This window comes from Syngnathoides biaculeatus, chromosome 2, assembly GCF_019802595.1.
Source record: "Syngnathoides biaculeatus isolate LvHL_M chromosome 2, ASM1980259v1, whole genome shotgun sequence".
Lineage (NCBI taxonomy): Eukaryota > Metazoa > Chordata > Actinopteri > Syngnathiformes > Syngnathidae > Syngnathoides > Syngnathoides biaculeatus.
This window is the reverse complement of record NC_084641.1, coordinates 728,880-754,272: the sequence shown is the minus strand read 5'-3', so window position 1 is coordinate 754,272 and position 25,393 is coordinate 728,880. Positions and strand designations below refer to the sequence as shown.

General features: G+C 41.5%; 1 protein-coding gene across 2 annotated transcripts in view; it reads right to left on the bottom strand.

Moving 5' to 3' along the window:
* Positions 1 to 280: 280 nt before the first annotated feature.
* The window catches only part of LOC133496288 (EMILIN-3), a 29,441-nt gene continuing 4,328 nt past the window's right edge, over positions 281 to 25,393 (bottom strand). Inside the window, exons 1-6 of one of the 2 annotated variants that reach the window (XM_061811676.1) lie at positions 18,925 to 19,221; positions 7,165 to 7,287; positions 5,884 to 6,203; positions 5,455 to 5,801; positions 5,029 to 5,376; positions 281 to 2,058 (exon numbers count right to left, since the gene is read on the bottom strand). In XM_061811676.1, the coding sequence (XP_061667660.1) occupies positions 913 to 2,058; positions 5,029 to 5,376; positions 5,455 to 5,801; positions 5,884 to 6,203; positions 7,165 to 7,287; positions 18,925 to 19,109 (2,469 nt within the window). In that variant the 5' untranslated portion in view covers positions 19,110 to 19,221 and the 3' untranslated portion in view covers positions 281 to 912. Of the gene's footprint in view, positions 2,059 to 5,028; positions 5,377 to 5,454; positions 5,802 to 5,883; positions 6,204 to 7,164; positions 7,288 to 18,924; positions 19,222 to 25,393 lie in introns of those variants that run through there. The other variant, XM_061811685.1, reaches the window with a different exon arrangement.

Sequence of the window (25,393 nt, the reverse complement as noted above, 5' to 3'; positions counted from 1 at the left end):
TTCTATACCGCTTGTTCCAGTTAGGGTTGTGCATTAAAATAGCTCCTCAAATGAACACAATAAGACAGAGCAAACCACCTCCCCAAAAAGTCCAATATGAGCTCAATTATAAAATCAATATCTGCTTTGTCGCATAACTATTGGCCTCAGGAATAAATAAAAATGCAATTAATTAAACAGAGTAACTATTGCCTGCCTTTTGCTGCTTGTTATTACCCTCATTAATCAGAAAATAACACGTACGCCGTCCAACATTCTTAAAATGCACAGCACAGGGGAGTGTGGTATTTTATTTCTCAGTCAATAATGTGTTGTCTCCGATCCTTATGGTACATTGCAGAAGTTCATTAAAACCTGAAGCAATCAAAACAAATACATACAACTACCAGTGGAGAAATGCACATTTTTAAACGTGTACAAACAGACGTTTACAAATTTGTAAATAGCACCACATTGATATGAAGACCAGACAATTGTCCACACAGAAGGTGTTGAGTGTGCTCGTCAAGAAAAACCCGTAGCGACATTTTAGTTCCGGGCCTTTCATTCATTTCCTTTTCATTCTCACACAAACATTTGTAATCCAAACAAACCATAACAATATCAACTTCACATAAGTTAAAAAGATGACAAAAGTGGTGGCAAAAAGTCCCAAAGATTCAAACTAAGTCCAGTTGCACAGCCATAGTTGTGTCTTTGAAATGTGTTTGTATGGGTCTCCTCATTTGGCTGAACTTCATGAAGCAGATCATCAGGAGACACTGCGGTGGTGGATTTATGGAAAATGGGTCTCACCGCTGCAACTCATTTGCATGTCTGCAGATGGAAATTGAAAGCGGGGAGAAGCTGAAGATGTCAACTCAGCCTCTTTTGTCCTTTCTTTGTTTCTTTCGAGTGGTTGGGTCTCAGATGCTACTGGTCTACTTTAGGGCTTGCTTGATGCTTTGGCACAATGTCTTTGATGTCCCCTTTCAGCCCAGCAAGCCACTCCGACTGGGCAGCGAGGGGGCCGTTCACCTGAGCCAGGTAGGACTCCGAGTGTCTCTCGAGCTCAGCCCTGATCCTCTCCAGGTGCTCTGCCAGCTTGCTCAAGCTGCTGCATTGGCCCTCCACGTGGCTCACCCTGCTATCAACGTCCTGAACCTCCTTCTGAACTTCTTTGGTTGTGCTCTGACAGCCTTGGAGCCCACCGGTGAGCTGTTTTTTCAAAGCTGCAAGTTCGCCCTTGAGCTGGGCCAAACGCCGTTCCCCGGCCCCCAGGAGAGAGGCTTGGTGGCCCACGAGTTTGGTGATTCCTTGCACCTGATTGACTAGTTGCTGTTCTCGCTGTTCCCATGTGGAGTTGGCGTGACCCACTTCACTTGCGATGAAACTAATCGAGTCCTTCAGTCCCTTGAGAGTCCGGTTCACTGAGTTGATGTTAACCTTCAGCAGGGTGATCTCACCATAGACAGAGTCGCCTGCTTCTTCTTGGGCGGTCCGCAAGAGTAGGTTCTTCAGTGTGCTGTTCAGAAGGTCCAGCTGATCTGAATGAGTGTCCAGACGATTGATCATCTTATTCTCTATGCCCTCACACTCCCCCTCCACTTCACTCCCTCTGACACCCCCTGTTGGAGAAGTGGAAGGTGAGCAGGAGGAGGTGCACAGGAGCTCCAGTCCAGTTAGGCGTTTTTCAATGCCATCGATATTTCCATCTAATCTTCTTCTCATGGACTCAATATCTGTTTCCAGTGGCGGTACCACTTGGCCCTCTAAAAGCGCTGGTGCCGTGGCATTGCTCAGCTCCTCCACAGCTACAAACACCCTCTCCTCCAGAGACTTCAACTTGTCCTCTAGCATGTTCTTGAAGCCATCAAGGCCACCGGGGAATCCTGACAGGCCGTCCACTCCGCCTTCTGTAGAATTTAGGCGGCCTTCGAGTTCTATCAAGCGGGTCTCAATCAGCGTCTCCATGTGAATGCTCTGCTCGGTGAGTGCTGATTGGAGCTGTCGCTGTGACTCTGTGAGACCTTTGACCGACTCCTCTAGGAGCACCACACGCTGAGAGAGGCTGTTCACCTGCAATGATGAAGGAATTCTTTAGTTCAAGTCAAATATCTAATTTTTCAACCTGAGGTAGTTCTTCAAGTTCACTGTGATTTACAGTATTTCACGAGAAGGCAAGAAAAATCTTTTTTGGTATTGCTGCCCAACTGTAATTTGTAAACATTTCTTGGCTTTGGCTAAACATCTCTCTAAATTGAAAAAAAATGTCTTCTAAATTTGACATACCATGAAGAGGAGTTTTGTAAATTTCTTCTTCTTTTCCTTTCGGCTTGTCCCGTTCGGGGTCGCCAGAGTGTGTCATCTTTTTCCATGTAAGCCTATCTCGTGCATCCTCGTCTCTGACACCCACTGCCCTCATGTCTTCCCTCACAACATCCATCAAACCTTTCTTTGGTCTTCCTCTCGCTCTTTTGCCTGGCAGTTCTAAAATCAGCACCCTTCTACCAACATACTCACTCTCTTGGCTCTGAACATGTCCAAACCATCGAAGTCTGCTCTCTCGAATCTTGTCTCCAAAACATCCAACTTTGGCTGTCCCTCTGATGAGCTCATTTCTAATCCTATCCAACCTGGTCACTCCGAGCGAGAACCTTAACATCTTCATTTCTGCCACCTCCAGTTCTGCTTCCTGTTTCTTCAGTGCCACCATCTCTAATCCATACATCATGGCTGGCCTCACCACTGTTTTATAAACTTTGCCCTTCATCCTAGCAGAGACTTTTCTGTCACATAACACGCCGGACACCTTCCGCCAACTGTTCCAACCTGCTTGGACCCGTTTCTTCACTTCCTTACCACACACTCCATTGCTCTGGATTGCTCACCCCAAGTATTTGAAGTTGTCCACCCTTGCTATCTCTTCTCCCTGTAGCCTCACTCTTCCCCCTCCACTTTTCTCATACACGCACATATATTGTGTTTTACTTCGGCTAATCTTCATTCCTCTCCTTTCCAGTGCATGTCTCCATCTTTCTAATTGTTCCTTCACCTCCTTCCTGCTTTCACTGCATTTCACAATATCATCTGCAAACATCATGGTCCAAGGGGATTCCAGTCTAACCTCATCTGTCAGCCTATCCATTACTACAGAAAACAGGAAGGGGCTCAGAACTGATCCCTGATGCAGTACCACCTCCACCTTAAATTCTTCTGTCACACCTAAGGCACACCTCACCATTGTTCTGCTGCCGTCATACATGTCCTGTACTATTTTAACATACTTCTCTGCCACACCAGACTTACGCATGCAGTACCACAGTTCCTCTCTTGGTACTCTGTCATGGGCTTTCTCTAGATCCACAAAGACACAATGTAGTTCCTTCTGACCTTCTCTGTACTTTTCCATTAGCATCCTCAAGGCAAATAATGCATCTGTGGAACTCTTTCTTGTCATGAAACCCTACCTACTCTACCTAAACAACCCCAAAAATTGCTAAATATATAAATCGAGGCTTCAAAATCATGAAAGACCAAGCCGTCGTCTCTGCTCCGGCGTGTCTGCCGACTATATGAAACCATGCCCCACTGAAAATACTAGACTCTACTTTGCACGACCACACATCCCTACATGTTTGAGCTGTGACACTACATCCCCTTAAAGTCCTCCAGTGGCTTCAATATATCCCCTGAACGGAGGTGATTGACACCAGCTACAGTGAAGAAAATAAGTACTTGAACACCCTGCTATATTGCAAGTTCTCCCACTTAGAAATTATGGAAGAGGTTTGAAATTTTTATCATAGGTGCATGTCCACTGTGAAAGAGATAATCTAAAAAGAAAAATCCAGAAATCACAATGTATCATTTTTTTAACATTTTATTTGTGTGATATAGACGTCAGACGTGCAAATAAGTATTTGAACATCTGTCTATCAACTAGAATTCTGACCCTCAGAGACCTGTTAGTCTGCCTTTAAAAGTCCACCTCCACTCCATGTATTATCGTGAATCAGAAGCACCTGTGTGAGGTCGGTAGCTGCATAAAGACACTTGTATTGTGAGATTTTGGGGAACAAGCTCTTTCCCTCAGTCAGACCATTGAAGATGGGTCATGACTAGGTCTTTCAACTTGACAATCACCTGAAGCACACAGCCAGGAAAAACAAGGAGTGGCTCTGTAAGAAGCATATCAAGGTTCTGGCGTGGCCTAGTCAGTCTCTAGACCGAAACCCAATAGAAAATCTTTGGAGGCCGCTGAAACTCTGTGTTTCTTAGCGACAACCCAGAAACCTGTCTGTTCTAGAGAAGATCTATGTGGAGGAGTGGCCAAAAATCCCTCCTGCTGTGTGTGCAAACCTGTTGAACACCTACAGGAAAACATTTGACCTCTATAATTACAAACAAAGGCTACTGTAGCAAATATTAACATTGGTTTTTCTCAGGTGTTCAAATACTTATTTGTTGCTGTATCACGCACACAAATCGTTAAAAAAATCATACATTGTGATTTCTGGATTTTTCTTTTTAGATTATCTCTCTCACAGTGGACATGAACCTACGATGAAAATTTCAGACCCCTCCATGATTTCTATGTGGGAGGACTTGCAATATAGCAGGGTGTTCAAATACTTATTTTCTTCACTGTTTTCTTGGAATCTAACAGAATTGGACTAAGTAATATGAACTAAGTAGCTCATAATTTATCTGCATAACCACTGATGGGAATGTAGATGCTCAAAATTTAGTGGAAGAGGTTGATTACGCTGAATCCCATTTGGCCATTTTAGCCACACCCTAAAAATCTCAAAAACTTAAATGGTGAAAAACATTTACACACCATCTCCTTAATTGAATCCTATGGAGTTCTCAATCTTTCCTCATTTTTAGCTTTTTTTTTTTTTTTTTTTTTTAAGATTTTTTTTAGCATATAAGGTATAAACGGTACAAAACAATGGAAATCCTTGGCATCTCATTTTAAAGGGAACAACAGCAAAGATTGTCAAACATTTCCTGATGGATTTGACTTTCCTCTTTTTTTAGTACCTGTCCACAGCAGCTCTCTGTGAGTGTTAGGCCTTGGATCTGAGCCTGCAACGAGCCCAACTCTGCCCTCAGCCCAGTTTCTCTTCCATCAAGGGATTGCTGCATTTGTTCTTGCCCATCCATGTGCTCCCTTTGGCACTGTCTCTGCACTTCCCCGATCTTCTCCTCGCACTCGTTCTCCAGACGAGAGAGTCGGCGTTCAAATCCGTCCAGGATCTCAGCCTGGATCCCAGCTAGCTTGTCCTCGAGGACGCTGTCCAGATGAGCTAAACCGGGGCTGGGAATTGGCCTTCCTCGTGCTCCTTCCAGCAGTCTCTTGAGCTGCCCGTCATGGCCCAAGACCATTCCCTAAAGAAGCATGCATTATATTTCGATGAGAGAGGGGGAAAGCCATTGCAATGTTCAACTCTTTCACATGCACCAAACCTGAATCTCCTCTAATATGTGAGTTTTAGCTCGTAGCTCATCCTTCACTTCCGTCACCCTCCCTGCAAGATCCCCAAATCCGTTGAAGCGTTCTTCTCCTCCAAGTCCACCAGGATTTCCGATTGGGATGGCCCCGAATCCCACAGCTGAGTCAGGCCCTCGTGGTGTATTGGGCAGCAGCGACACCAGGATCTTGTTGGTGTCTTCCCGAAGAGACGTACGCAGTCGTTCCTCCAGGCCAGCCACCATCCCATTGAGAGTATTGAAGCCTTGAGTGAGACGTCGTAGGTCATCCTCCATACGGTCCAAACGTTCACCACTCACTCCAGAAATCCCAAATTTGTGCCCTGTTTTTCCATTGAATGAAGGGCAATAGAAGAGACTGGATTATTTGCTTCTCATTTACAACACGCAGCAGGATGTTCTCACCAGAATTAGGTTTGACATTTCCCACAGGCAGCTGTTCACCGGGTATTGGTCTGCGATCAGGCAACTTGGGGTAGACTTTGCCCGGCTCCAGATGCGCTCCTCCAGGCCTCTGGTCAACGTGGACCCTTGGACCATGGGGAACGCCATTTATCCCAGGGCGATGGGGTAAAGCTGCTCCCTTGAAGGGAGGTATCAGGTCAGGCACTGAGGTAGGTCCGTCGTAGCAGTTGTCTCCAGAGTAGCCAGGGCAACACCTCCACTCCAGCTCAGTCACTATTTTGTAACCCACTTTGTATGTTGGTTTATAATATGTTCTGTACCTAAAAGGGAAAACATGTTCACCTTGAGGGATTATTTATGTTGTCGTATTGTTTTAAACCACTAATTTAGTCTTTGTTTTAACAAATTAATACAGATTAGTCATGGGAGAGGACAGGGAGGGCAGGGCATAGATAACGGGATGTAGTCATTGTCTGTGGTATTAAACAGGGATTAGAGAGAGATTAGGAGATTAGTCTGAAGTGTAACGTAAATGATGTGGCATCAGGATCGAGGGATTCTACTGAGGTCATTACTGGACATGAGTGTCTCCTTTTTCTAAGACTGGATTTCTTTTTGATTGTGTGATTTTGAATCAAATCTGTCACATTCCACCCATTCCCCCAACCCACCACCTCTCCTACACACACACATGCCCACACACACGCATAGTGTACACACGCTGAAGTGAGTCATCTTTTTTGGGAGGAAAATCCTCTCCTTTAATTTCCCTTGTGAGAGACTGAATGTTATTACAAATGGGCCTTTGGAAGGTAAATCAAAGACTGAATCTTGATATGCACCCATAAAACGACACATTCAGACATCACTTTTCCTTCTAATTTGTTCAATGTTCATATGTAGAACAAACAAGTAAGCAAGCATTGAGAATCTAATCAGATGAGTCAGTCTGTTTTTAATATACATTCCAGCAGTCTATCATTAATTTGTTCAAAGGGGACGCGGTTCTACTTTTTAACCCTAGAGAACCCATTTGGATCACATATTTAAAAGAGGATTTGGATGTCTTGGGTTCTCTACGGTTAATAACAATAAGTAATTGAATGTGGAATTAAATTCCCACCTAACTGCTTTCTGTTGAGTAATACCATTTTAACACTAGAGGGCAGCGTTGATGAGGTATAAACCCGACAAACACCCACACGCCCCCCCCAATTCATGTTTATATGCCCCAATCGTCCTCACAAGAGTGCGTTTCTTCACGTTAGTGTGTACACGTACAGGACAACAGGACACTTCTGTCCCCAGATGCACTTGGTTGTATATTCCGCTTTCACATAGGTCGCCACTCCATCTTGCATGGTGCACGTGATGTTCTTCTGGACCACATAGGCACAGTGGTTTCTGCAGGGAGAGGAAAGGGAAATTAGAATTTAATGTTGTGTAATGTGATTCATCCAAAGAGCCTTTGGTCTTCCAGCTGCACGGGATGACAATATTTCTTCCTGATGCATTTGTCATCCAAAATGAAACCTTCATGAGTTCATAATTCTTCAATATTCCCGCTTCCAGCTGTTCTTGATTTTTGCATTGTTCAGTGATAAAGCATTTTTAATGCCTTCATTGTACACTATGCATTGCTCGGATGGGTTGTACGTAGTGACTTTCTACTGATAGACGTAATATGTCTGCCTATCTACTTCTAGTCCTTTTTTGAGTGTTGCCCATTTTGGTTTATTTTTGTGCCATTACTTAAACTAATAACAGAGGCTGCTCATTAATGCAATTTAGAGTCTTGCCCAGGGAAACCGTTCACGGTCATGCCGGCACGCTCCTTCATGTATGCAAGATGAGAACAGGCACAAATAAACTATACAGGTCAGGCCCTCCCATGCTTGGTCCCATTTGCAGAGTAATTACCCGTAAAGTACTTCCAGTAGTTTTTGCTGGATTTGAACCTTCCCTCTTTGCCTCGTCATTACCATAAGGGCGACTGCAACACCAAAATGTTCCACCGAGCAGCACAGGAAATGATTATCTGCATAAGTCTTCAAACTCTCATGTGAACAGTTTCTCTCATTCAGCAGGGAGTATGAAGCAACACATGCGGCTCTTCGTATTTCTCTGCAGCTGCTCCAGACAAGTCAGTCTTTTTAGAGGAGCAGGGAGGAACTGTGGGGTCGAGTTGGCCCAACATGTTCCAGTTCAACAGGTTAATAGGGTGAACAGACAGGATGGCATTTTACAATCTGTGGGAAACCTTTGCCTTCTATTCACTGAGTGTGTTGACAGTGTTTGTGTGTCCTCCCCTCGTTTCGTGTGCAGGAGTCACAATGACTCACGCAACCTGCTTGCAGGTCAGGCGTTCCGTAGGAAGCTGCCATTGCTGCAACTGAGCGGGCAAGCCAGGCCACTGCCTAAGGCCTCAAGTTCAAGGGGGGCCCCGAGAGATGACTGACGTTGGCCCGGATCAATGACAAAACTGTGCCATTGCTTCAGACTGCAATGGCTACATGTTGGGAATACAGTACCCCACATTGGACCACTAACTAGCTGTTGCTAGCTGGCGGCAAGTAGAAGGGCCACGAGAGACTACTGATATTGGTCTATATCAACAACACAAATGGAAAACCCCGAAAACATTGTTACTACACGTCTGGATTTGGGAATCTCCCATGAAAAATACAGCTTCATGATCTGATCACATTTTGATATTCCTAGCGATCCTCATTGGGTAACAGAACAAAATAATACAAATGGGCTTGTTTTCTTTTGCTGTTTAATACCTTCATCCTTGGACATAAGGTACAATATTGCCTGTGTGGACTCATATTAATCGAGACTTAAAAGCTTCCTGCAGCTTTTGCATATTCATGTATATACGTGCATGCACATTACAGTATATGCAAAAATTGTCCAGTTCCACTCTTACTGGTCTCAACTCCAAAAGTTGAAAGGAGAGCTTCTATCTTTTACATTTCCTGACAGGTACAGATTCCTTCACTGTATATGTTTCCCAAAACTGTACTATATGACTTTTTGACTTGTAACATTTGGGAACATTTTACTGTGCTGGTTTTCCGTTTGACTTCATCCAAAACTAACTTGGATATAAAAGAAAGAATTCTCATGTTAGAAAAAAAGGACATTTGACCCGTTTTTGCCAAATAGCCTCTGCGTGATTGTACGAGGATCTTTTTTTTGAAACTACTACCTCTGAAGAAAGTCAAAAGACTATCACCAGAGGCCAAAGCGATAAAGGTGAGTATCAGAGCGGCCTCGCCACCAACAAGACCCTCCGTGGACAGCCGGGTCTCTTTCTCGCGCTTCTGACATTCTTTGACACGACGTAAGCCCAATCATGACCAAGAACGAGGTGCTTTAAACAGCCGCACCAGCAAATGAGCCCCAGCCGAAGTGCTGCTTCTCTTCCCCATAAAAAAAAAAAAAATCTCTTTTTATGCTTTGGTACACAAAAACAAAGCTTGCAAACATTAGCTGACACCACATGTGGGGCAACATCTACCAGAATTTTCTAAAAATATTATGTTCTCTTTTTATACATATTTTGAATGCTGCTATTTAAATGGATGAAACACTGCACATAAACTGTACAGTATTCACAATCCCCGAAGGAGATTAGCACTGATCAGTTCCTCTGCTCTCATGATCAAAGCATGATTTGTTGGAGACTTTTGACCTAAAATAAATGAACTGTATCCGTTTTCGCACATCTGTCAAAGTCTTTTTGGTCTGTGGATGATATTCTATCATGTCTCACAAGAAAGAAGGATGTCCTACTTTATTAGTTGCAAATGCACATTTTAATCAGGTGTAACCAGGCAATATAGTCTTTTTTTTTTATATCTGACCACACACATGCTTTATCTCTACAAGCAGCAATAATTCATAATGTACTTGAAGTTGCTGCAACTTTGTTTTGTCTGCTTTGGTGCAGAGGGAGAAGTATAGATGACTTCCTAATCTGGAGTGATCTAAGATTAGATGTATATGAGGTGAGCTATTTCCCTCTGGGAGCTATTTTCACACAAGAATTCAAAACTAATATAGCTCAAGGACACTATGGTGGAGAATACGCAAGTTTTGCTTTTGTGATCACAGGTGACCGATGTAAAGTGGTGGCCACACACGATTAACCAGTTAAGTGCCAAAAACAAAGCCACAGTGAAGCTCTCAATTTAGAGGCAGAGACTGGCAACGAGATAAGTGTGAGGTGGGGAAAAAAAAAAAAAATCACATCAGTGGGGGTGGTAGGGGAGCTCCCAATTCACCCAATAAATCTGAATAATAACTGCAGCATTTTAGAAGTGATTTAAACTAGAGGCATCGAATTGATTTTGATTTGAAGACCACACTCATCCCAATTTGCTCTCTAATGGGGCCAGACCAATATATCTCTGGCTAACAAATATAAAACAACTATTTCATTTTTCCATTGTTTAAAAACAATTTTCAATTTCAAAGTACACTCAAAATATTTCATCTTGTTACTAATCAGGTAAATATGTGTAGTATTTGATACAATTGCAATTTTGACACCATTATTATTTTTTTTATTTTTACATGTGCAATTTACAAATCAAAGAGGCTGTATATACTATGTACAATTTATAAAATTATTTTTAAAACCGGTTAAAGGAAGGGTATGGAAAGTTTTCAAATGCTAACAAGATGAATGTAGCCGCATTGCCGTCCCCGTGCCAAACCTCAGCCCCGCTGCCTTCTTTCAGAACCTAGACATGCCCCCAGCTCAATCAACGAACAAGATTATATCCAAACATTTTTCCTCGCTAAATCTCTCGTCACATGAAACAAGTGGCAAAAACAATTTTTTCCTAATCCCAACAATTTCTTTCCATAAAAAGGATGTTTCAACATCCCTTAGGTCTTCCTGCACAGAATATTATTGATCAACATTTTGGGGAAGCGGGTGATGCAGTCATTAGGGAATGTACACGTCAATCGTTAAAAGGTGCACCATTCACGTGCTCTACAAAGATTATCCTGCACACTAATTTATGTGTCTGCGCCTATTAATTCGTACATTCATTTATTGATTCATTTATTTGCAACTCCTTCTGGTATTTGCAATTTGGCCACCAGGGGGGCCGGATAATAGAAATTAAGACACAAATGCAGAAAAGTCAGTAATTTGTAAAATATTACGTTTTTCATCTATTTTAAGGGAAAATATGCCTGTTAATACGTTTACATTGTCTACATTTCTTAATGCACTATTTGTGGTCTGATAACAGTTGCTTATAGGTTTATAACAGCAAATATTGATGCTGTTTATTATACATCTATGGCGTGATGCATTGTGTGTTCGGATTAAGACAGAAAAACTGTTAGGTTGTTTTTCATACACAGCATGTCATTCTCTTTGTTTGATGTTTAGTTTGACAGTACAGTTCAAATGTGAGTGTCAAACACTTTGAAGCCCGTCTTTGAAAAACAAAATCCCTATCTGCCAACATTTTTGTGAAGTTAGTGGCGTTCAATTATCATACAGTGCTTGTATCTCAAATGTTTTACTCACAATTCACAACAAAACGATTGCTTGGATCTTGAAAACCTTTGTGTCGCTTGTACCTCAAGGCACCACTGAAGTCTGCGCATTCTTTGTGCATTTCACTCATGTAGAATGTGCCGATACCTCCCAATATATTAAAAACACCAGGTCCACATTCTATCAGAACCACCCATCTGACCTCATGCTAAAACCCAATTCTCAAGCGAGTGAAACGGTCGTCGCAATCACAACACGCCTTACCCGCTCCAACTGCAATCAACACTCGTCACCCTCCTCTGCCACGTCATTTCCCACTGCTCTGCACCCCCACACCAAAATCTTGTCCTTTGTCACTGTCCTTTTTTTTTTTTTTCAGCACGAGCTCCCATAGCACTCTAACTTTTTCCAGTTTAGCATTACACTTGTTAACTGAATTTGCTGCGTTTCCTTGCTGGAAGAGGAGAAATTTCTGATGTCCCTCTTAAAAATCTGCAGACAATCTTCTTTTAATCATGGTCACATCTACGTTCTGTTGCCTTTGCCAATGTTTCCCATTTTCCTCCTCTGATTATTGTTTGTGGTATTCCTGTCTGTTTTCTTGTCATCTTTTGTGGTATTCTCTGATTCGCTTCCTTTCTCAGCTTAGGTATTGACTGATTGGCACCAAAGGGCTCATCTTCTTCAATATTTCCTTGGCCTTCACATGCAGGGTCCTTTTCTCCATGAGAGTGTACCCTGACAATCTATGGTTGCATTGAACAAGAAAAGAAGCAATCATTCTTTCACCCTTTTGCAAACAATTTTATGAACTAATAAGAACCTGAGTGATTGTTGAGGCTACTGATTAGGGTTATCACAGGTCATCCATCCATCTTAAAGATTTTTATTTGCACTGTTCTTGTCAAATTACGTCTTTCCTTTGTGTCTACCAATCAGTTCCTTCCGGCCACTCGTGTCTTGTCCAGCTGTGCCTCGTTGTCTCCTCAGTTTCCTTGTATTTAGTTCCCTGTTTTTCTTCAGTCTGTGTTAGCACATAGTTGTTGCATTGCGTGTTTCTTTAACGCTGTCATGGTTTTTTTTTTTTTTTGTGAATGTTTATAGGAGATAGTTAGACTTTGTTAATTTAGTTTTTGCTTCCAGAATCCTTGTTTTACATTTTTTTGTTTTGTTTTGACCTACCTTTTGACAAACCTTTTTGATGCTCCTGCCTTGGCTCCCTGCTTCCTTGCGCTTGGCTCTTCCACATTTATCCTCCATGCCAACAGCACCAAAATCAAATCTAGACAAGAGATTGTCCTTTATGCCTTGTAACAGCTAAGCTGTCTTTTGGATAATTTACCTTTTTTTTAGGATTCTCAATTTACATGATTACATTTCATGAGTCATGCAAGTTTTTTCTCCATTTGCCCTCTTTACTACTCTACACTATAATGCTCACACACCATTGACTTTAAAAAAAAATAATATTATCCTCAGGCATTTTGTAAAGCACATAATCTTCTTAGAGGTGAAATACTTCTCAGTGTTTTGTAGAAAAAAGAGGTTACAAATTGGACTTGCTAATAAGGATTACTGCTTTGTGTTGGTGATGGGAGTGTAACCAAAACTGGTGAAATGCACCGCTTTAAATTCTTATGTGGTAGTGAATAAAGCAACACGGCACATGTAGATTGAAAGTATCATGCAGAAAATGGATGTACAAAGGATTTGTAAGGATGATCAATTCTCTATAAAACTGTCAAAATCAAGGTATATTTAAGATTTTCCTTCATTCACTGGAAAATGTATAGTCTTAGTAGTCTTAATAGTCTTTTATATTATGCCCTGTAATGCCAAAAAGTCATAACTACTATTGAACTGTACATGAATAACAAATGGAACAAGATAACATAACATAACATAACATAACAAAATAGTTTAATGATTCCCCCAAAAAATGTAATTACAATGAAACTTTTTTTTTAACATTACGTCCGTACTTGTCGACTGGACTACCTCATAGTGAGCCACGTAGCATACATTTTCTTATTTAAGTTACCAAATATGTTGTGTGTGTATAAAATATTGTGCTAAAATGGGGTTTGTTACCGATTGTAGTCAAATACATTACTTCGGTCATGGGGTCCCCTCCAAAAGTATTGGAATGGCAAGGTCAATTTTATTGTTTTTGTTGTATACTGAAAATATGTGAGTTTCTGATCAAAAGATTAATTTTAGACAAAAGGTTTTATTTCGTGGTATTTACATTTAGATGTACTTACATCTAGATGTTAATCTACTGAGGAAAGAGAACCTTTAGTTTGGAGCCACTCACTTTCCAAGTGAGCAAAAGCATATTTGGTGGCATAACCCTTATTTGCAATACCCGCATCAAGCCTCCAACCTATTAACTTTATCAGATTGTCACTTTGTTCCTTTGTAATACTTTTGCAGGCCTTCACTACAGATTCTTTCAGTTCTTTGTTTGTTTCTGCCGGTTTTTCCCTTCAGTCTCCTCTTCAGGAGGTTAAGTGCATGCTCTATTGGTTTAAGGTCCAGTGACTGACTTGGCCAGTCTAAGACTTTCCATTTTTTCCCTTTGATGACGTCGTAGTGTTGGCAGTGTGTTTTGTTGCATGATGATTCTTCTCTTGATTATTTTGGATGCATTTTCTTCTACAAATTGGCAGACAAAAAGGTTTTGTAGACTTCAGAATTCATTCTGCTGCTACTATTGTGAATTACATCATCAATAAAGACTAGTGAGCACATTCCAGAAGCAGCTATGAAAGCCCAAGCCATGGCATTTCTTCCACTATGCTTAACAGATGACCTTATGTGTCTCGGATCATAAGCAGATGTTTTCTTTCTCCATACTTTGGCCTTTCCATCACTTTGGTATAGGTTCAACTCGGTCTCATCTGTCCATAAAACTTTGCTCCAAAACCTTTGTGGCTCATCTGTGTATTTCTTTGATTGAATGAATTCTATTCAAAGTAGTATATTTATTTATTCTCTGAAAGTCTTCTTTGACCAGTGTATTGTGATACTTAACACTTTTCCTGTGGAAGTTGGCAGTGACCTCACTGACTGTTTTCTCATGGTTTTTTTTTCACAGCTCCCACTATGTTTCTGTCATCAACTACTGTCGATACCTTTGTCTTACTTGTTTGATGTCTGTTGCTCTGTACACCAGTAGTTTTTTTTTTTGTTTTTCAGGACGTCCCAAATTGTCGTTTTCCTTATGACCAATGATTGTGCTATAGCTCCAATCAATTTTCCCTCTTTGAAATGGTTCCCTTTTAACTCATAGACAGCTCTGGTCTTCACGTTTGCTTAACAGCAAATGCAATTTTTACAGGTGAAATCCAAAGGCAAGAACAAGCAGTATCTAATGGTTCAGCAGTCACTCTAAAGGGCAGCACCTGAGCAACTAAAAACACCCATGAGTCATGTTCCAATATCTTTGCTCACTTGAAAAGTCAAACAAAAGGTGTTCTGTCCAGAGGTGTTTAACACACACAGATGTAAATACTATGAAATAACAGATTGCTTTCTGATGTTTTGTCTCTTATTCATCTTTTGATCTGAAACGCAAATGTCTACAGTATATAACAAAAACAAGGGAATTGACCTTGCCATTCCAATACAGTATTTGGCATTGTGAGGAATGATTTCTCCGTGCAAATATTGTGAATTTCGACATTGTCCCAGATTATCCCGCGACTAGTCACTTTAAACTGCATACGTTCTTTACTAAAGGATTTCCGTGTGGGGAAAAAAATGCGGCAAATTGAAAATTATTTTTTTAGCTGTAGTTTATTAGCCATTAGCAGTTAGAATACTCAGTAAGTCTTTCTCCCTCTTACAACACCACTGGCTGTCAAGAAAGTAACGTATTGTGTGTTGCTCTGAGTGGTCCATAAAGAATGCGGTAGACAATAGTTTATTCACTCAATAACTTGTACCATTCTTTTTCAATATGTTTCTATCTGCTCTTTTCCACACTGATTTATGAAACAAACCTCCTGGTGTGTTATATAAATAAACGTTAAATCAGAAGGTCACTTCTTTCATGTTGATCGTAGTATGAATTCAAAGATACGGTGAGTATGTAACAACTGCAGTGAGTGTGAAACATTAGCCCGGCTCCGTTCTGAGGTAACAAAAACTTTCTTCACAGCATCGCTGGAGTGCACAGATCTTCACTTTAGCCCTTGTTCATTGATGTAAAGCTGAGCTGTGATCTGAAGATTCATATTTAAAGGAAACAAATGTGAGCGACATTTGTAGAAACTCACATAAAGGGCAACTTTTCCCACACTCCTGCTGCTTTAAATAACCTATTAGTCCTCAAGGTTTAAACTGACGTTGATGAATCAGTAACCTAGTGTAATGTTGGCATATGTCCATGACAGCATGTCCATCATCCATTGTAAACAAACAGCAAAGCTCTTTCAAATGCTAAATGTGTTTTCAACACAGAGGTCAGTGAAAGCAGAACTTTTCATGAAATACCTGCGAGGTGAGCCTTGGATTTACCAAACAGCTTTGAGATTGGCTCCCATTCTTGATCTCCACTGGACACGCAACACAAACTTACAGCAACAGCTCATAACCCTTGACCTTCACCACCTCTGTGGCCTTTAGCCCCTGATCTCTGTCCCATGCATCATCGAAATGCCGTCGGCTAGGATCTCTGAGCCGATCGGTGATGGCATGTGGCATCTGCTGGGATGCTAATTGATCTACAACACTCACTTTCCAGCTCGGGACAGTGTACACCTGTTGTGTATTTTGTATTTTGTGCTCCACTGGTGTGTCGTCTTGATGACAGATGCACGGGAGGTGCTGCATACATTTTTTTTTCCCGCTTTCTTCCTGTCAGTAGGAAGTGGTTGTAAGGCTCACTTTTAACCTTACAGTATCGGGTGTGTTTAAATTGTTTAACCATTGTCTTTTAATGGAACAATATATCCTATAAAACCACAAGTTTGAGCCATGATACAGAAAGTTGCACAACTTAGTGTACACCTTCACACACTGTAGATACAGGTTATATGTAAGTACTGCAATTTATCTCTTTCCATTGGCGGCCGCACAGCTGATTTATTTCTAGAGGTGGCCTTACTCCGACGTGTCCTCAGGGTCCAAGGTAGGTCAACACCTCTTTTATCAAGGCTATAGTTAGATTCGCAACCACATGTAGAGGATTATCACACTGACAGCAAGCAATTACTGACTTTTATAGATCAACAAAGCTATCTAAAAAGTTTAGTATTTCTGTCAATCAAGGCTGACGTACTCAGAAAGTTGCACGGTGACAAATATAAACCATGCACATGTAGGCTTAAGAAATTAAGGAGTCTATTCTCCTATTAGGTTAATAATATTCCAATGTCACCTCTCTGGTAGCGAGGCCTGAACCGGTGTGCAAAGATGAGAGGTTTTGACTAGTTATAGTCGGACTCACTCCAAAACATAGCTTGGACTCCGGAACGATATATGCCCTTATTTCCACTGACATGCCCTTCTTTGAAGATGCAGAATCTGGGGACTCTGAAATGAACTGTTTCCCATTAAATGGCATACGATGACGTGGTGGATAAAACATCCTTGGTACCAGGATCCTCGGGGTGGATAAGGACACATACTTTCTGCAGATTTTGGATGGTTTGTTCCTGTCCTGGTTGACGCAATTTTATAACACGCCAGGGAGACGGTGTCTCTTTTTAAGAAGCAGCACTAGAGTGTGTACTGCAACTTCAGGGGGATCACACCCTTCAACCTACTGTAGGACTATTTAGGGATTCTAAAATCCTTGGGAAGTCCAAGCTCACATTTAAGAGAAGCACTGTGGTTTTCGTCCCATCTGTGGAATATCGGGCCAGGTCCAGGTACATTGTGAGTTCTCCCAAACAGTCCAAACAGTTGTGGACTTAGAGAAATGTGTTCCACAGTATCACAAAGGGTGCTTTGGGAGTACTATGTACAGAATCCCCAAATACAGGCTATAGGGTTCTTGTACAAGCGTTGTCAGAGTTTAGACCGCCTTGTTAGCAGTAAAATGCATTTATTTCTAGTGAGGGTGAGAAGCTTGGTTATCCGGGAGGGGCTTAGCGTAAAGTCGCTGCTCCTCCCCATAAAGAGAGGCCAGGTGAGGTGGCTCAGGCACAACCTCGTCGATGCCTCCCTGGAGAAATGTTCTGGGCATGTCCCACCAGAAAGAACACCCACTAGAGACTGTCTCTTGGCTGGTCTTAAAACACCTTGGGATCCCCCCCAGTAAGAGCTGGATGAAGCGGTTGGGGAGAGGGAAGGCTGCGCTTTCTTGTTCCCTGGTAATTATTTGAGGTTGTATTGTTGAAATATAATATTAGAGGGCTTGACCTTTCGGTAGAGCTACTAGATTCAGGATGCAAGTACAATAAAACCAAGGTATCGGGGCAATTTAAACATGTAATTCAACTCGTTCTTTGAGTTAAGTTATTTTGTGGTATTTTGAGCCCTTAGACTGTTTTAGCACTATCATGATACTGCACTAAATTTCACTATATTGATTTCTCTAGTCCCTAAATTATGGCCTATTCTGAATCCTATGGGATGAACCTTTAAAGAAAAGATGAATGAGCATTGGAATATTAGAGGCTGTTGTTTTGCGGGTGTGTGATTGTAGGGAATCCCATTTTATAAGAGGTGAGTGCGCAAGGCAAGACAAGGCAGTATTTTGAGGCCGTTTGAGCGAAGCAGCAGGTCGCTCGGGAGCTGTCCAAAACTATAACCACTCTCAAGGGAAGCCAAGCAAAAGAGACAGGAAGGGGAGGAAAAAAACAAAGCCCTGCAGGCCTCACTTCAGCCGTCTCTTTCCAGCAAAAACATATATCACAGCTCTGTTGCAGCTCACAACTTCACGTGAGCATTTCACAGGGTTGTTATTCTTTTCAGCCCGTGTGCTGTAACTGCCCAAAATATATCGGCCCAGAATTAAAGGCTACTTGAAGTGATAACATCTGTGACTGGGAGAATGTCTTTTGCCTCATTTTAATAAAAGGCAACTAATGCCGGGACACTAATGATCACTTTGCTGTTATTTCAATCAATCGGCCATTAGTTGCACCACTCCCTTTTGGCAATAGGTGCCCTGTGTACTGTAAAATCTCATGGAGTCCACCCAGCACACAAACACAGTGAGATAACAGTCCACTTGTCATCAGCTCGTGAGCCCCAGAAAACAAAACACAGGCTTTCTTTGTCATTGTTGCTCTCAAATATCTCTCCCCCAAATACAGCTGGTTTTAGGTGTGAACCACACACACACACAAAGGCCGAAACAGAGCGTCAATTCAAGGATCAATTACAAAGCCGATGCCCTAACTAAAACCATATTTCAGCGAAAGAATACTCAAAGTGACCTGGTGAGTTTCAGGGGAGCAACACTGGGACAGCCCTTCAGGTGGTCATAATAACACTCCGGATATAGAATTCTAGATGCAGATCAATGACACCCATGCTTGAAGGAGAGCACTTACTTGTGTCGGGTCATCGGCTTGTTTGGAGTGTGCTGAGGGTTGAGTCCAGCCTTGAACATATTGTATCTGTGACCATAAAAAGGGTTTACAGGTCCTCCATAGAAAGTTCCTTTACTGTCCACCACAGAGATTAACACTCCAAGGAGACATGCTTGCACGAGGACCTGGCGCAATTTGCCATTCATTATTTTCGTCTTCCTTACTACTAATCCCACGGTCTGGAAAACGAAGGCTGACTTGTGAAGCTTTTTGGAGTCCTCAAGTTTCTGCACTGGAGTTCCTCAGACCTTGTGCACTTTTTTTTTTTTTTTTTTTTTTTGCCGAGTCCTAAAGGAGTTGTAGATTCCAAGCAGATGTCACATTGGCAGCATCTCGTCTATGCCGCCTTCAGCTCGTACAGTAACCACACTGTATGCGCATCGGACGGAAGGGAGAGGAGGCTTGTGAGGCTCAAGCGGGAGGTGGGAGAATAGCACCAAGGTGTGCTCGAGAAGGCCAGAAGAGAGATAGTGAGGGTGTCTCCAGAAAAAGTTTCGGCTCCATACACTTGTGTGTATGGAGTTCAGCCCACCTTGTACGTAGCACTATGCATGAATGAGTGTGGGTGTGAGCAAGAAGCAGCGTCTGCAGGGGGAAGGCAAAAAGATTTGCATATCCCACCCCAAGTCTGGCCTGCTTCCATCGCAGGAGGAATTGATGCTTTTTATTCTGTCCACCCCCCACGCCGCCCCCACCACATTCTATATTTACTCACACTTTGCCTTAGTCCGTCAATGTTTAGTCCCAGTGTGTGCTGCCTTGTGTGTGGATGATTGAGAGAACCAAACAATGCACCCCCTACCTACCAGAGCAATCACTCACTCACGTCACACTGCACTTCCATGTCAGCATAGATGGTATCAATGTCACTCTAAAATGCAGTCTATGGGGAATTTTACAAGAGCTTTGAGATATAGCTAAATTGTCTGCTAATAAAATATGTCACTAGTATTAGTTACTCTGGTGTTTGAGTATATATGATAGTGACTTTAATAACAATAGCTGGTATTAGCCATGCTAGTTAGCTAGATACAGTGCAGAAAATGAGCATTTGAACACCCTGCTAAGGTGAAGAAAATGAGTATTTAGTTCTCCCACTTAGAAACCATGGAGTGGTCTGAAATTTTCATCGTAGGTGCATGTCCACTGTGAGAAAGAGAGATAATCTAAAAAGAAAATGCCAGAAATCTACTATTACTCTACTATTTTTTAAACAATTTATTTGTGTGATACAGCTCCAAATAAGTATTTTAACACCTGAGAAAACCAATGTTAATATTTGGTACAGAAGCCTTTGTTTGCAACTAGAGAGGTCAAACGTTTCCTGTAGTTGTTCACCAGGTTTGCACACACTGCAGGAGGGATTTTGGCCCACTCCTCCACACAGATCTTCTTCTGGAGTTGTACAATTTTGTCTCTGGTATCTTTGGACAGCTCTTTGGTCAGCTCACGACCTCACACACGTACAGCTGACTCAAGGTAATACATGGAGTGGAGGTGGACTTTTAAAGGCGGATGAACAGGTCTTTGAGGGTCAGAATTCTAGCTGATAGACAGGTGTTAAAATACTTATTTGCAGCTGTATCACACAAATAAATTGTTACAAAAGTCATAAATTGTGATTTCTGGATTTTTCTTTTTAGATTATCTCTCTCACAGTGGACATGCACCTATGATGAAAATTTCAGACCCTCCATGATTTCTAAGTGGGAGAACTTGCAATATAGCAGGGTGTTCAAATACTTACTTTCTTCACTGTGTTTGCCTCAGTAGCAACACTATAGTGTTTATTACATTGAGTGTAGATGCTAATACTCGTAGATTGTTGCAAAGTTTCATTTCATGACAGCTATACAGTATATCGTGTTGCAAGCATTGCCTCCTCTAGCAACAACTGTCCGTGACTAAGTTTTGCAAATAATTCCTCCACTAAGCTGCAGCTCTATACCTGACAAATTCCCAAAAGGCGTACTTTTTTGCTTTGACCAACAACCTAAGGGGGAAGGGGTCATGTCACTTTACCTAAACTGAAGATTAAAAAAAAAGGGATAGCTCTGATTGATAGTTTGAGCAAATTTTAAATTGACATTTTATAACCACTGTGCTGTGTGTTAAAATAAGTAATTCATTAATTGTGCCGAGGCAACCCGATTCTTTATTTGTTGAGGTCGTTCTGCGTTTTTTTTCTTTTCATTTTGGTTTCTGAAAATGTTAAACTACGTATAACTTGGGCAGTTAGGCTAACAATATGAGACAACTACTAATTAATGCCAGCTGTTCCAAACTAAAACCTCATTTTATGACTGTCACACGCACACATTATTGAAAGATGACTATTAACTGGAAGCATTTAGGATAGGAGGTAGCATAGTAATTGCTTAATCTTCAGTCAGTACATTTACAATGTTTCAATTCAAATGCATTTTGGAAATGTTAAACAGATCTGTCCTGAGTTTCAATTGGAATTCAAGAATGCCTGAATAAGTGTGCCTTCAGCAACGCTCATTGGGCCATGCAGGAGCCGATTCCACGGCTGAGTTGCTCAATTGTGCCTGTGAAGACTCTGTTTCCAATTGACGTCACATCCCTCATTATGGCACTCGCCTCTGCCAGGATATCTGGCTTCATTTGTCCACAGTGGCAGGAAGTACAGACATGCTGTCCGAATTATAGAAATTTCGTTTAGGGTTAACTATTACAAACTGTTATTGGTGTTACCCCCACCCCAAAATAAAACTCTTTGAAATGTGAATATCTGCATAACTCCATCTGCTGCAACTACTTCTAATCTAGGATTTATGAGTAGTTATTCATTCGCAGTCCCACAACACATTTAAAAAAAAATTTGTAGGTGATTTCACAAAGCTTCACAAAAGTCATCAATACTCAGAGTCTGTGACATGAGGTTTAGTTTTCCAGGCCAAAATTTGCTTTCCTGTTGGTGTATTTATTTTTTGCTGAATTCACCCCAACCCAAAAATAAAGGCATGATGCAAACTTTGTTTGACTCTGTTCATGCGTTTTCTAACACACAAAATGCCTTTTTCATTTCTAAAGAATGTAATTTTTCTGAAAATCAAATCAAGCATACTACCAATGAACTTGAACATTGTGCTAGCTAGAACCGAAAGGAAAGGACAACACATCCGGTATAAGAACTCGAAGCCTGACACAAAACAGAAATTAGAAAAGGAACCCCTGAGAGGGTCAGAAGCAGGTGTCAGAAATGACCTTTTTGTTTGAACAGTTGGTTCACCAGGTCTTTGTCACCTGGCTGTGGTCTGTGCTCCATTTAAGCGACCCTATTTACCTTCCATTTACAGGTCAGTGTGAAAGGAAAACGCAGCATCAAAAGCGCCACACAACATTGGCGTCGGAGAATTTCCGACAGTATTCACCAATTGTAACACACTGTACTTGAGGACTGCCACGACCAAATCTTTTTATAAATTGCTTATTCTGTACATAAGTATTAAGTCATCGCTGCCCCCCCAATTATTTTTTTTTTTTAACTAAACTGCATTATGTCCTCTTTTATGGGGGTATAAGCTGATACTGGTATAAATTTGAGAGAGAACAAAATCAGCCTTTGCAAATCACTTAGCATTTGTGATTAGCATTTGCGAACTATCAAAAAAAAAAACAGAAGAAAACACTAGCTACATTCAGTGCACTCATACATCATATTATAAGTACGTGAAGTATGTCCTATGCCCATATTTAGTCATGACTACATAATTTCCTCATGTCCTCAGCTCTAGCCAGATGTGTCCTTCAGCCCATCTCTGCACGTAGGCTCACCTTGATGAACTGCAGACTGGACACTTTGTAATAATCCATTGCCAGCTAGAACCAGTTGAGACAGAAACCCTTTGTCTAAGTGGAAAGCCCCAAACGCACGCCACAGGTTTGATACCACCCATAGTCCGCACTTCTGACAAGATAAAGGATGTGCGCTTTCTCTGTACCTTCACACTTCTGATCTGCTCTCTACACCCATTGTCTGTAACTCATAAGTGTCCGGAATATTCTGTAAGTAAATTCTTCGAAGAAACTGTTCATCATCTCCAGCCTTTATTTGGATAACCAACATTGTCACTACCTGAAATTCAACAAATACGCGGAGGGGAAAAAAAGCGTCCTCCAACATACGCGGCACATCTAATACTGCCTTAAAAAATGTTTCTCTGTCATTTTTGGAAAGGTTTATCAGTTGTCCAACACTGTATCCATTTGTAGTAAGACTCCACGTGAAACATTAGTTCCATTTGAACTTTTTTTTCTCCTTTCTTTTTGGCTACAATGGGAACTTCGAGGCAGAAATTCTGCATTGACATATTGTGGAATTCGATTTAGTCCAGTTATTAATTTTTTTTCCCCCAGCCCTGCTCTATGTATAGAGTGTATTAGGTTTTACAGGGGAATGGGCTACGATTTACTTAAAATATAGCCTTCAAAGCCTTTTGGAAACTTTACATTCTTTCATCTTCTGGCGCAAAGTATGCCTTATATTATGGGATTATGTTGACTCTGTTGCTGTTCATTTCCTCAGATTGGGCTGCATGAGCTTCAGGAGAGTATTTACGGAGCTTCTGAGGTGTTCATAAGTTTCCCACTGAAGATTCATTCTGACATTCCAGAAGCTGTCGTAGCACCAGCAGACAAGGAATTATTCTTTTCGTCTTTCCTGGAAGATGGGGGTTTTTTTCTGTTTTTTTTTTTTTTTGGGGGGGGGGGGGGGCAAGTGAGGATTACAGTATCACACATTCACATGTTATCCAGATGTGTAGGAATATAGTCCAATCTGTGTCATCTAGTCAGTGAATATTATGTAAAACACCTTTTGTTTATTCAGTATATTGCCAGAAATATGGATAAAGTATGGTTGTGTTGGTGCAGAGTACAGTTTTGCATGGAAAAGGACTGTTTCAAACCCCAAATATGGATCCATCATCTGAAACGATTTGGTCGATGCGGTCAGAGTGTATCATTTCTGTTCAAACATTTTGTAAGCAGCACAAAACTATTGCCCGAACTCTTCCATGATTTATTGAGTTATCTGTGGATTACACATCACGATTTGACAATTGACTTGTTAGCATGGGAGTGGCTAGTAAAGTAAAATGACGCGACAACAAAATATTTGACAAATAACAAGAAGACATTGGTGTTGAGCTATTTCGGCATGTAATGGAAAATAAGGATGAAACGCTGGCTCTTCACAAAGGTCATAAGTGCCTTCCTGTCAGGGAACCAGGAGGATATGAACTCGTAAAGATGCAGGTGTGGGAATGGAATGCCATTTAAGAGTGCATACGCACAGCGGCACACAAACGGACACTTCATCAGTCTCGGGGATATCTCCGAGTTGTTAATAGGTACGTGCCGGTGTTTACTTGTGTCTGCTGCTCTTCAAATAGGGCCGTACTCAGGTGAATGGAAAAGGAAAGAAGAGGTCCGATGTGTTTTCAGACAATGCGGCGTCTCACTCAGTCTTTGCAGCATCTTGGCTGCAAGGTCATGGCAACCGTTGCAGCTCATCATAAAACTTTCTGGACGCACGCACAGTACGTAAGTTCAAATTGAGAACACTTGTCATTGTTGCCTGGTGACGAGTAAGGCTGGATGTCTCATTTGAAGCGGAACACTTTTGGGGGTTTTCAGCGTCGGGAATTGGTGGTGGAAAGTTGAATGCAGCAAGTGACGTTTGACTACGTTTAACCAATCACAAAGAGCCAGGGAGTCACATTACCTGCAAAAAAACTCTGTGACACACACAAGATTTTTTTTTTTTTTTACTGTTGGGCAATTTATGAAGATGCGCTTTCCTAATTCTGATTACAAACACTAATAATTCAGAACTTGCTCACTTGTTACTCAGTACTTGTCTTTTTTTTTCCCACTGAGAACTTAATCCAGTAATTACTTGGAGGCCTGCTTTTTACTCATATTCACACTCACATCACAGTCACATTATTCTCAAGTAACAGTATACTTACTTGATGACAATTTTAGGCCACTCCAAGCAACTCTGGTACAGAAACATTCTGCATGAAAACCTGCTCCAGACTGGCCTGAACCGCAGACTGGGGCGACAGTTCATCTTTCAGCAGGACGACGACCTTAAGCACGAAGCCAAGATGTGAAAGTGGGAGCGGCTCCGGGACAACTCTGCAAATGTCCTCAACTGACCCGGCCAGAGTCCAGATTTGAACATCGCTGAGGTGCGTAGCCAAAAACACTTGAGGCTGTCTTAATTCCTTTCATGATACCAACAAGATACATGTCATTTCTTCATACATTTACAAAAATAAAAAAAACTTTTTTTCACGTCATTAGTGCATGTTGTGTGTAAAATTTTGAAGTCTGAAAATCAATGTACTGTATTACTTTTTAGAATGGGGCTAGAAGATAAATTTGGAAAAAATAA